We start from the raw sequence: 13093 nt of genomic DNA, 5'->3' as shown, positions 1-13093 counted from the left end.
CTGTCAAAACATCAGTTCTTGATGTTTAAACTGTTTAGTTTTTTTCTGTCCTATAGATTCAATTATTAAGCGCCACACAGAATTCAGAATGACTGGGCTCTGATTCAACTGTAATTTACTCTTTATTCTTGGGGTAAAGTTGAGATGTTCAGACAACATGACTATTCTAGGTTTTTGAAACTAATAGTATCTGGCACATATCATCTACTCTTGAGAAAAGTAGTAGTATTTCATTTGGCCCATATAATCCACTCTTGAGAAAGAAAGCACTTTTGTCTTCTGCAAAACTTGAACCTGTATCTTAAAAGTTCAAGGTGTAGAAGAAACTAAAATGGAGTGTAGAAAAGGACCACAACCTTAAGCACTGTTAGATGGATAAAGGTCAGCTGAAATCAATGATAATTAAATCTAAGTAAATATGGCTAGGGTAAGGGCATTCATTAAAAAATAATTATGATTTTTCAGCACACAATTGGAAGTAAGTCCCACTGTGCTCATTTAGATTTACTCATTTGGAAGGTACATAGGACTTCAGACTAAGCTGCCTATAAGCTGCACATACTGTATTATGGAGTTCCTCCAAGCTAAATGTAGAGAAGCCACACCTCTGTAGAATTAGGTCAAGAGGAAGGGAAAATACATAACATGAATATGAGAATAGACATGTTTTGAGAGTGAGAAGAGGACTCATCATTCCATAAGCCACTAATAAGATCCTGCTAAATTATCCAATGAGCCTGGAATATAATTAAGTCTGAGCAGAGAAACTTATACTATGGTTGAAATTGCATGGAAATGTTTTTTAAACCCTTGTGTCCCTGAAGTGCTAGAAGCTGCCAGGGCTAGAACTGGGTTCCATTCTCTGTGTAGCTGCCATTTGGAACAAGTTCCTTCTAGTGAAATGTTCTCAGGCTCTGGATTAGTCCCTCCCCTCCCCCCAAGTTGGCCATTGGGCACTTCTGGATAGAAAAGGCTGTAAAAGTCTTCCTATCAGTCTCTTTAGTCTGTTTCAGCTTCTGGCTGACCTGAGAGCTGCCTATAGCTCAGCCCTAGCTTAAAGAAAAAGAGAAGTATCATGGCACTTAAGCTAGATATTTGGGCTATGAGAACTCTCTAGGGGAAAGGAGTTGCACAGTTACAGAAGAGCTAGTGTGTCTATGTGCCCCTGGAGAAATTAACAAAGACTATACAAAAGAAGATGGCTTTGATTTTTAGGGATCTCAGTAGGACATAGGACAGGAGGTATTCAAACAAATGAAAATACTTAAATAAACAAAAAGAGAACATAGTGCATGTAAATGGAAATGCATCCGATTTATATATAATAAGTTTAAGTATTCAGCAATCAGAAAGTAAAGTATTCATTAGAACAAAGAACAACCCATTCCTCATGCAAAGAAGTAACATAAAACAGCTGTTATTTGAAAAGCAATAAGTTTTATGGGTTTCAGAGTGAAGTTTGCTAGAGAGAATGTACAGCTGTGGGAAGCTGTTTTGCTTACAAAGTATTGGGGTGTGACTGTGTTTATGGGCCTAAGAAAACTTGAACATATGATGGAATCAGTATGCTTTCACATATTTTTTTAGCAAGCTTTTAAAAACTGGAGCCTGAGATAGTTGTTTAGCATCAAGGAACACTCTTTAATGAAATGTGGAGGTGTTCCCTTCCAGCTCCAGAAAAGGGAAGTCCACAGTGTGGGAAACAGCAGATTAATCATAACATCAGGAACAACTCACATAGCTATCACAAAGAGTTTGTGCCCTTAAACTTATTAGTTTGTTGTTGTGTCTGATAATTTTCCTGCCCATTGCTGCAATTCTCCTGCTTAGAGAAATTTCTACAGTGGCACCACATGAATTCTTCCTTCCCTTCATCCTATTCCCACATTAGTTCTGTAAGATTTTATCCTACGGCTTCACAGCCAGCAGAACCTTCCATTCCCCACAAGCAATGGAACGTGTGAGCTGACAGCTTATGGGTCTCAGCCACCCTGTCATCCCTGATACTCCAAACTGAATATAGGAGATTAGAAACTAAAGAGGTACCACAGTTCAAGAAGGACACTGACAAACTGGAACGTGTCCAGAGGAGGGCAACCAAAATGGTCAAAGGCCTGGAAACGATGCCTTATGAGGAACGGCTAAGGGAGCTGGGCATGTTTAGCCTGGAGAAGAGGAGGTTAAGGGGTGATATGATAGCCATGTTCAAATATATAAAAGGATGTCACATAGAGGAGGGAGAAAGGTTGTTTTCTGCTGCTCCAGAGAAGCGGACACGGAGCAATGGATCCAAACTACAAGAAAGAAGATTCCACCTAAACATTAGGAAGAACTTCCTGACAGTAAGAGCTGTTTGACAGTGGAATTTGCTGCCAAGGAGTGTGGTGGAGTCTCCTTTTTTGGAGGTCTTTAAGCAGAGGCTTGACAACCATATGTCAGGAGTGCTCTGATGGTGTTTCCTGCTTGGCAGGGGGTTGGACTCGATGGCCCTTGTGGTCTCTTCTAACTCTATGATTCTATGATTCTATGAGGTTGATCTGCCTGCAGTCATAAGTAACCTTTTTCATGGGAATGAGAGGGACCAATGGGACCCTGTGGCAGCCCAAGCAGCTGAGGGGGCAGCTGGGTATGCTTCTCCAGGCCTTGGAGGGCTAAGAGATATCCAAGACAGTTATCGCAATAAAAGCAGCCTCTTTTTCCTTGCTTTCTTTTTTTAAGTGTAAGAACAATAGGAAGCAGATACATACTGAAGCATTTCTTTCCATCTTCCTCAAGTTCATAACCATCATAACACTGGCAAACATAGGATCCAGGTGTATTCACGCATATCTGTTCGCAATCATGCTTTTCGACTTCGCATAGGTCCTGGGCTGCAAAATATAAAAATTACACCACAATCTTAGAAAGAACTGGGATTGCAGCCTGTGCCATCATCAGTTCTACCTTTTCTTTCTGTCTCAGGTCCTGCAATCTTTCCTATCATATAGTATCCGCATGCAGAGAGGACAGCAATATTGGAGATGTTTGTGAACATATAGATATGCTTTGTTACCTTACCCAAAATTATCTGTTGGATGCAGAACTAATCTGCAGGAACAGCAAATGTTACAATCAGATCATCAACTGGCTTAAAACCAAGCACTTTGGCTAAAATTGTATCAGAACCTTCCATTACCACATGGACAGAAATGGGAGAACTTCTGGAAGATTTACTTGAAATGAGATTTAATAGCACTGAACTGCAAACCTATGCAGATTTCCTGATAATTAGTCCACAACATATGGAGGGCTCCACAATGGCTACCGCCAGTCTATGCCATAATAAATGCTGTGTTGCAAGACTCTGCTGTTGCTTTTGTTGCAGAAGACTAACACAGCTACCTCTCTCAGTTTGTGCAGAGTGAAACGGGGGTCAACAAAGTGTGACCTGTGGGATGGGTTTTAATAGGTAAGAGAAGATATACTAATTGCAATTCATTTCTCTAGGCTCCCACATGTGTGGGTTGAGCAGAGTTTCAAAAGCCCAACCTCGGCAGCAAAACCAGAAGCATAGGAATTAGGCTGCAAAGCCTCCTTTTGAGCAAATCCAGCTAACAAAGTAAGTTGGCTTCCCCCTTCTTACCCCACTTAACAAAGAATCAGGCAACAGCTTGTAAGGTAAGTAAATATATATATATAATTTACTTATAATATTGCACTGGTTCACAGAAGTGGCAGCAGTAAAAACTATGCAGGCAAAATACTTAGTATATTTACAATATAACCAGCTTCAGCCATGTGCCTAAAAGCTGCAGCAAGCAGAGGCATATCTGCACCCAACACTAGTCAAAGGAACATAGAGAGGAACAGGAAGTACTATACTCTCCTTCCTCTCTAGGAGAGGGGAAATGACATCACACAGAGCCCTCTCTACCAATTCTATGGTCTAAGTATCTGCCTATCAGCAATACAGCTCTGTGGATTTAGCGCCTTCCCATGCTAACTAGCAAGAATATGCATTTGTTAGGTTTGGCTGGTAATCTCCTACGCGAACTATGCTTTGTGTGAGTTGAACTGGTGCCTTAAAACATGTCTCAGTATCTTCTGCAATGCAGAGGGCTCCCATCCCAAAGCCAATATATAGCCAACCGGCAGATTTGGTAGCAGTATAAATATGCTTTTAGTTTAAAATTCTGAAAGATCTTTTAAGCTAGAAAGATCTCCCTCAAGAAATAGGGTTCAAGCAATTAAAAAAGAAAATACTTTGCAGTATTGCTTTTTAAAAACCAGTATCAGGTCACTAATTGCCCCTACAGCCTAGAAACTAAATATCCACAATCAGTATTACTTAAGTGATTTAAAGTCACCCTTGCTTATTCAGATTGTTTTTCCTACCTCCAGAATTTATGGCCAGGGAGATTTGTACGTATTTAAAGATAAATGTGAGAAAGAGTTTAAAATAAACAAGTCACGTTTAACACAAGCCCATGATATATAAACAACTTCATAAAAAAATAAAACATTCTAAAACAAAGTGTCAAAACTGATATGTGATACTGATACTTTAAAAACCTAGACATAATTCTGAAAATACAGATTAAATATTTGGTAAAAGAAGCAACTGTTTACTTATACAATCTGTGCTCATTGTGACAAATACACACATGCTTTCCCAGAGAATGGCATGCTTACTTTTTCCCCAGCCAAGACTTACTATAGGTTTGTTTTCTGCACGAACAAACTGGATACGCTATATCTAGTCTCTTCAAAGTTCCCTCTATGCCTGACACATTTTGTTTCCTCTCAAAAAGGAAATCTTAATTGCCCAAATGTGAGAATAAACAAAACATTATTTAAATGGTGCAACTATTTAGAAACCAACAACACAAACAAAAGAACGGTAGTATAACTAAGGATAGCCATGTTAGTCTGTTGCAGAAAAACCCCCCAATGGGGCTGTTGGGGCTGCATCACTGCTGCTTACCAGGACACAAACACACCAGCAGAGCCAATCTGATGCCTTCCCTGGTGTGCCTGAGCCAGTCCAACTTCACTGCCATCCTTTTTCAGCCGCTGTCCTTGAAAGCAGCAAAAAAACCAATGCCAAGAGGCTGGTTTCCATGGCAGTGACCCCACTGACTGCTCCTGATCTTGACACTAAAAATAAAAGGAACTCTCATCTGTTTGATGAACCAATTCTGTTTAGCAAGCAGAATGGTTTTAATTGATTTTAAGAAGCCTTCCAAAATCCTCCCCCCCCCTTTCAAACTCTCTTTAAAAATAGGAAGGGATAAGTTGTTGCAGGCTGCTCTGTGCGGGGAATTCCAGACTTGTAATATCAATACTTTAAAGTACCCTTCTTTGATACATGTACACTTCGGGCTTTTCCTGCTACAGGCAACCACACTCAACATCTGGATATTGGGTGTAGGGAAGCCATCTAACACAGGGGCACATTTCCTGTACGCATAAGTCAATGCTGATTAAATTAATGGGTCACATATATGTATAAACTGGTTGTGGAACTGCAGCCAGCGAGTGAAATTCACAAACCTGAACTACTGGTGAGAGCCTTGCTATTTACTTTAATGAGATGTGAATTATAGCCCTTGACTTTGAGAGATTAGAAAGGGTAAGTGATTTTGAGGATGTTAAATTTAGTGTGGGAGTTAACTGAAAGCCGATGCTAGCGTTTAGTGAAATACATCTGGTTAATGTTGACCATGTATTGTCTGAAAATGTAAACAAGGCTTATTTATATCTGCAGAGATTAGAGACCATGTGAGGAATGTGCTTTTGGCCTTATATGCTTCTGGACATTCTACAACACATGCAAATAAAAAAAATATTAAAAAATACAATGAGTGGAAATCAACATCGCACTCTTCCCAACATTCAATCTATGAAATTATTCCAGCTTGCCAAACAGAATGATACTCCTTTCTTCCTCCTGCACACTGTTCTGGGGTGGTTCAGAGCCAATTTTATGTGGTGCAGTGGGAGAAAAAGGAGGAAAACCCTGGCCAGAAAGCTTCTGCTGATGGGGCTGGTTAGATGAATCCACCCAATATTTTTGGATCACACTGTAGTAGTGGGTTTTTTAAAATTGCTTTTATTTGATGCAAACTGTCATTCTGAAAGGTGGCATATTAATATGTAAAACAAATAATTAAGGCAATATATAAATCACACTGGGGCTGCATCAGCTTGAATCTAACCCTTGCCAACAAAACTGTTCTAGCATCTTCCTTTCTTAATATTCTACAGTAGGTGTGACAGGGCCATCAGCAACGCATATATCCACAGCTGCCACACATGCTTCCTTGGCCATAGTTACCAGGGAAAAAATATCTTCGGGAATCTATACTTAGCTTAGGCCACAATATAACTATGCCATTTTTTAAAAAGCGAGGAAAACCTTTAGGAAGGTATATAAATGGACCATCATCACTCTTGCTCCCTCCATGGCTCTCTTTCTCTCTGCACTTGATTGCAGTCAAGACACTTATGTGCTGTGTCACGAACGGCGATTCTATTGGTGAATTAATGCGCATTCCTACTGCACCAATTTCTGGCGATTTTCATGGCCACCCATTGGGCACCACTCAGCATAATGTTCCTTGCAGCCAATTTTCTGCACTACTGTCCTAAATCAGTTACAGGTAGGTAGCCGTGTTGGTCTGCTGTAGTCAAAACAAAATAAAATAATTCCTTCCAGTAGCACCTTAGAGACCAACTAAGTTTGTTATTGGTATGAGCTTTTGTGTGCATGCACACTTCTTCAGATACATCTGAAGAAAATATTTGAAGAAGTGTGAAGATATCTGAAGAAGTGTGTGTGCACACAAAAGCTCATACCAATAACAAACGTAGTTGGTCTCTAAGGTGCTACTGGAAGGAATTATTTTATTTTGTTTGTCCTAAATCAGTACTTTATAAGAGAAGGCAATAAGCTGTATTTCATAAACTGGTGGTGTAGGGGCACCTTCTATTTAATTACGCCCATGCTATTTGTAATTTTTATCACTTTGCTGTACATAACGTGAACTAAGTTATCATAGGAAGGCAGGCCACTTAGAATTAAAAAAAAGACATGTGCTACTATATAATGTTTATTTTGAGACACAAGTGGAGGAAAAACATAATGATTTGCCTCTGAGGGAAATCTTCACTATAAACACTGTGAAGAAGTCTATAAAGCATCTGGTGCCACAATGCCACGTTGATCTTCTGGACAAGATTACTGCAGCTAATTATTTTTTCAACATGTTACAGGGTGACATAAACAGGAGAGAAGTCCTAGTCTAAGACTCCTGATCTTAGATAAAATATTATATATTTTAAATGTATTCTACACTATAGCAAGCAATAACCATGACAAGATCTGAGACTAGATCTTGGCAAGGAAAGTGAAGAAATCTTTGGCACAGAGGAAAAAGAAAATGTGAGACAAAATGGAAATACAAAGTGTTTTTAAAAAGTTTTCCTACTATTAAAATGATGGGAGAATTGAAAGGGGAAAGACATAGGCAAGAGGTACAGATACTACCAACTATATAGCAATGTTGGTGTTCCTGTGGGCAGAACCACAAAAAAACATGGATCTGTTGCTGAAAATGTTAGCAATTCCCCCCTCAAAGATGTTTCCCCATTATGCATAGTGCATAATATCCTGGGTACTGTTATGCTGAGAATTGTCCAGTTCCCACCAGAAGCAGCCAATGATATGCAGCAAAGGAAAGTACAGCCTTACATTTACATCAGAAACTGCACTATGTTGTACTAGAAAAACTTAACATGTAGCTTTCTTAGAATATGTTTATACACACACCAAAAAACCATTCCACCATTTTACCTTATAAAAAAAAGTTATCAGGATTGGATATATTGATTTTCCAAGGAAGTAATGTCAAATGTTTTCAGGCACTTGAGACCACAACAGCTTTGCAATTTTACACCAAAGACTGTATTTATGAGTTGGTAAGATATAAGAGAGATACAATAGAAAACTCACTATTGCAAGTCCTCTGGTCTGAGTTCAGAATATACCCTTGTTTGCATTTACATACATAAGATCCAGGAGTGTTGATGCAGAAATGATCACAGCCATGTTCAGTCACACTGCACATGTGTTGGACTGAAAAATAGAAAGGTAATTAAACAAAACTACTTCTGCTAAAGACTTAATATAAAAAATGACTAGGTAAGAGGTGTAAAAACGTAGATAAGAGGTTTTTCTTTCAACGGACAAAGAGAACATCCATATTAAAGGAATGAAATGAGCACCAAAATAGTCTTTCCTGCTCAAAATGGTTTGTAACCATCCACAGTTTTCCATTCTGTCTGAACATGGGAAATGCTTTGTACAAACCATAGTTAATTAACAAACCAAGATATTAAACTATTGTTTGATTCTGGCATGTACAGGTGAATGACCTATGGCAGCTTACCCTATTCAGAGAAAACAGGAAGATGCAGTTCATTACCGACTGCAATCAGAAGTTTTACATTTCCTCCCTTCTCATGCGAAGAAAGAAAGAAAGAAAGGGAAAGTGTGTGAGTCCAAGGTTCACTGTGGCTCATGCACATAATGGAAAACTGGTTTTTTTTTTGTTGCATCTCAACACAGCCTTAAATAATTATTTGTGGTGCTTCTCAAAAACCTGTCTATTCATCAAACACACTGCAATTTGTCTTTCATGATAAGGAGCCCATGGTTCTGGCATGCACCTGTTTCTTTTAAAAACAAGAGGGAGGGAGAGAGGCACCTTTAAAAGAATTTTCAACAAAACTTTCAAAATCTATGTTTAAGAGCCTTACCACAAAGTTTAGTCTGGAACACAGAAGTCAGCGTTTCAATCTGGCTAAAATTTGCAACCAAAAACACATGGTCTTCATAAGGTTCACTCCCAATGGACTTGAGGGTATTCATATCTACTTTTCCCACGCCAATAGCAAAAATCAGAATTCCCGAATTCCTGGCTTTTGCGGCAACATCTGCGACAGGATCCTGAGGCCTCCCATCTGTCACTATCATGATCACTCTAGGCACATTCTGTCGGAGTGGCCGAGCCCCTTCAGATTCTGAAAATGCGATGTTCACCGCATACTGAATGGCTAATCCCGTCATGGTACCTGTAGCCAGGTACAACATTCTTTTCACTGCTCTCTCCACATCCTGTTTCCTCCTAAAGGTCTTCAGGGAAAATTCCTGTTTGACCGTGCTGGCGTATTGAATGAGTCCCACTCTAGTGGCATCCGGGCCAATGTCCAAAAACTGCAAGATGGTTAAGATGAATTCTTTCACTTTCTCAAAGTCATAAGGGCGAACACTGCGAGAACTGTCAATGATGAACACAAGGTCCAGCCGTTTGTTATTGCAAATATTTTCTGAAAAAGGAGGGGGGAAAGCAGATATATAAAACAAACAATTCCCCAAAGTGAGTATGATGGGTCAGGTAGAGTGCTTATAATTTGAATTGAGAACTAGGAAGCAAATGAAATTTAATTTACAACCCAAAGATACTCAATCTACCAATATTTTTAGTGTTCTGGTTAGAGTGCTGGACTAGGACCTGGGAGACCAAGGTGCAAATCCCATGAAGCTTAGTGAATGACCTTGCTACAGTCACCATCTTTCAGCCTTGCCTACCTCACAGGGTTGTTGTAAGGCTGAAATGGGAGGGGCAAGTAACATATATACCAGTCTCACCTCTTTGGAGGAAAGGTGGAGTATAAACATGCTACAGTCAAACCTTGGTAGTCGAATGTAATCCATTCCAGAAGCCCAATTGGCTTCCGAAATGTTCAGCAACCGAAGCATGGCTTCTGATTGGTTGCAGGAGCTTCCTGCACCCAAGCGGAAGCTGCATTGGACGTTCGGCTTCCGAAAAACGTTCAAAAACCGGAGTGTTAACTTCCGGGTTTTCAGCGTTCGGGAGCCGAAACGTTCCAAAACAGAGGCGTTCATGATCCGAGGTTTGACTGTACTAATAAGACTAAAAGAAGAATTGAGAATTAGCATAAAAGATGTAGGCAACAACCAAATTTAGCTAGTGGTAAGCAACTAACATTATGGGCTCCTATCCTGAGTCTGCATATTCTATAGTCAACTGAAGCAACATTCCATCTTGGGGAAATACAAAGTCAATATAAGTTTTTTTGGGGGGTTTTTTGTACTGTTGTCTATTGTTGCATACTTAAGCAAATGGTTCAAGGATAAATACTGAAAACATGTTTCTGCAATTTATTGAGGGAAATGGTCATATTTCCCTCTGGTTCATTTGGTCTTTTGTCAGCAACCAGAAACATTTGTGGGCACAGAACAACAATGTTATTTGTGGTCTATGAAGTACGGTAACTATGTTTTATTCATTTGGGGGCTACAGTAAAGGTTTCTTCAGAGAGTCATAGAAAGGTTGCTAACGCTTTCAGAACCAGAGGTTGCTCAACATCCTCCAAAATGAGCAAACATGGCATTCCAATTCTAATGAGATGCAGAAATGCTGGCGTATTTATTAGTTTTCCACATTATTACCTCACTCCTGTATGCAGTTATTTCTCTTTTTTCTAGCGTAGAATAAAACACCAATAATTATGGTATAATAATTGTACATGGATAACACGCGAGGGATATTTGCAGGAATGAAGTCAGAAAGAAAGAAATTAAAATAGAGTTGGAAGGGCTGAACTTAAGTTTGGTCACCACTGGAGACCAAACTAGGAAGTCTGGACCTCAATCTGAGGAGTTGGATCCAGTTCATTGCTTCTCTTCCAATTATGCCGTAAGCTGGAATTCTCTATGTTGATTCAAATGTAGTTGAAAAAAGTCGGGGGGGGGGATCACACTCGAAAGATGCTTATCATTTCAAGTAAAAAAATTAAGTGTTCTATTTTCAGTGTAAGTTTTCAGACTCAAGTACATGAAGGAATGGAGCCAAAAAGCCAACACAGTCTTCTCCATGGGCCCTGTCAGTTGTCACAGGGCTCTTACTTGAATGCCAGGTGTAGGTTCCTCCTTCCCAGGACATTGTTTTGGCACCAGTTTTAGAAGTAGTGTTGCAGCTTTGGAATACTAATAGTCAGAGGGCAAGTGTTAGTAACTAAAGCTGTGGATTTTGTATATGTTCCATAATTAACTAATCAGAAATAAGAAGAAATTGGGTCAAATGCAGTACTCTAGCCAAGGCAAATTTTGGAGTCTTTGCAAACATCACATGGAAATGAAAAGTTCTGGCTTTGTTCAACCATGCCCACAATTCTGGCTCTGATTTACAATTAATGTAGTCCAAAAAGGAAAGGACAGGATAGGGTATACCCCCTCATGGAACTTTCTGGCGCAATTCTAACAAAGATAACAATACTAAGCAGCAAGGATTAAAACAACAACTGTGAACATAGAACTTTAATTTTTGTGATTTTGATCCCTAACCTCTTATTTGGAATCCAGTGTTTATGACACATTCATAAGTAATGGAAATATAAAATGTGCATTAGGTCATCTAGTTGAGCTTCTAGCAAAATAGATTTACTGTACTAGTTTATTCCAGGCACTTCAAGCAATAGGGTATAATTCATATAATTGATGCTATTAATACCAACAATTTCCCCAACATGTACGTGCCATTTTAAGTGTCGAACTAGACATTTATGAATGTAATCATCAACCTACCATGCCTTTTTAAGCAGTAAAAGCTACTTCCAGAAAGGAACAGGCACTAGAGAGGCAGTGAAGAGAAGGGAGTGCTTGAATATTTTCTTGCTCACTGTTTCTTGCTCAAAATCACTCCTAAGCAACTATCTCTCTCCCCCCCCCCCAAAAAAAAAAGTCATGGCTGTTTTGTAATCTGATAAAGGAAACAGCAGGCAAGGAAAAGGTTATGCAAGCCTCTCTCTGCCACTTCACCAGGTTCTTTGGTCCATCCAGAAGTAGTGTTGCCTGTTTAAAAAGACCACTCATCATAATGGTATATGCATCTTCCCAAACTGTTCTACTTCTCCGCTTCCCTATCCTATTTCTAGTGTTGTGGCTTCCACAATAATCATCCCCTCCGAAAGAGCAGAGCAGCACAGTCCCCATTGCTTACAATCTACAAGCGTTAGGAAGTCCTAAACTGTATGCAGGTATTGTTTGATATTGCCAGCTTGCAACTCACCAAGTAAAGAAACATCATTTCTTTGACTTAAAAGTGTCCCTGGAAAGTGTCTCTCTCTGGCCAAGGCAGGGAAAAGTCCAACCAGCAAAAGGAAGCATGAGATCATTTTCTTCATTTTTCAGAAAGAACAAAGAATGGAGCAAGATGGATAATCAGGGCACTTCACTGTGACAAGAGGAAATGAGATTAAGTTTTATCGTCAGGCAATCACTGCCAGAAATATGTCATGCACCTTTCTTCTAATGCTGCTTCTTTCTGAATGTACATGCAACAATTAATTATTGTTGTTGTTGTTGTTGTTGTTGTTGTTGTTGTTGTTATTGTTGTTATTATATTTACTTATATCCCACCCTTTCCCCAATCCAGGACTCAAGGCAGTTTATACAGATAAAATAAAAAGATAAAGGTAAAGGTACCCCTGACCGTTAGGTCCTGTCGCAGACAACTCTGGGGTTGCGTGCTCATCTCGCTCTATAGGCCAAGGGAGCTGGCGTTTGTCCACAGATAGCTTCCGGGTCATGTGGCGAACCAGAGCAGCGCACGGAAATGCCGTTTACCTTCCTGCCGGAGCAGTACCTATTTATCTACTTGCACTTTGACATGCTTTCAAACTGCTAGGTTGGCAAGAGCTGGGACCAAGCAACGGGAGCTCACCCCGTCGCGGGGATTCGATTCCTTCTAATCAGCAAGCCCTAGGCTCAGTGGTTTAGACCACAGCGCCACCCACGTCCCCCTATATAGATAAAATAGAAAAAGCTAAAAACATAGACAACGCCATCATTAACAATCTTATATAAAAAGACTAACAACATTTGTAAAAGACTTTAGAAGGTGCTGTAAAACATCTTCCAGTGATTTCATTCATTTGTATTCTGCCTTCTTCCAAGGATGTTCACTCCTCAAAACAATCATGTGTGGGGCAGGCTACACAGAAGAGGTTGATTTGCATATTGCAACAG

General features: G+C 39.7%; 1 protein-coding gene across 1 annotated transcript in view; it reads right to left on the bottom strand.

The window, feature by feature from the left end:
• MATN2 (matrilin 2) overlaps positions 1-13093 on the bottom strand; it is a 57974-nt gene that overhangs the window by 40919 nt on the left and 3962 nt on the right. Inside the window, exons 2-5 of the mRNA XM_081204461.1 lie at positions 12135-12299; positions 8800-9369; positions 7994-8116; positions 2748-2870 (exon numbers count right to left, since the gene is read on the bottom strand). Coding sequence (XP_081060587.1) covers positions 2748-2870; positions 7994-8116; positions 8800-9369; positions 12135-12249 — 931 coding nt within the window. The 5' untranslated portion in view covers positions 12250-12299. The remainder of the gene's footprint in view (positions 1-2747; positions 2871-7993; positions 8117-8799; positions 9370-12134; positions 12300-13093) is intronic.

The sequence above is a fragment of the Podarcis bocagei genome, assembly GCF_964188305.1.
Source record: "Podarcis bocagei genome assembly, chromosome: 8".
In the NCBI taxonomy this organism is placed as follows: Eukaryota; Metazoa; Chordata; class Lepidosauria; order Squamata; family Lacertidae; genus Podarcis; species Podarcis bocagei.
Note: the sequence above shows the minus strand (reverse complement) of the source record. Positions and strands in the feature narration are given on the sequence as shown.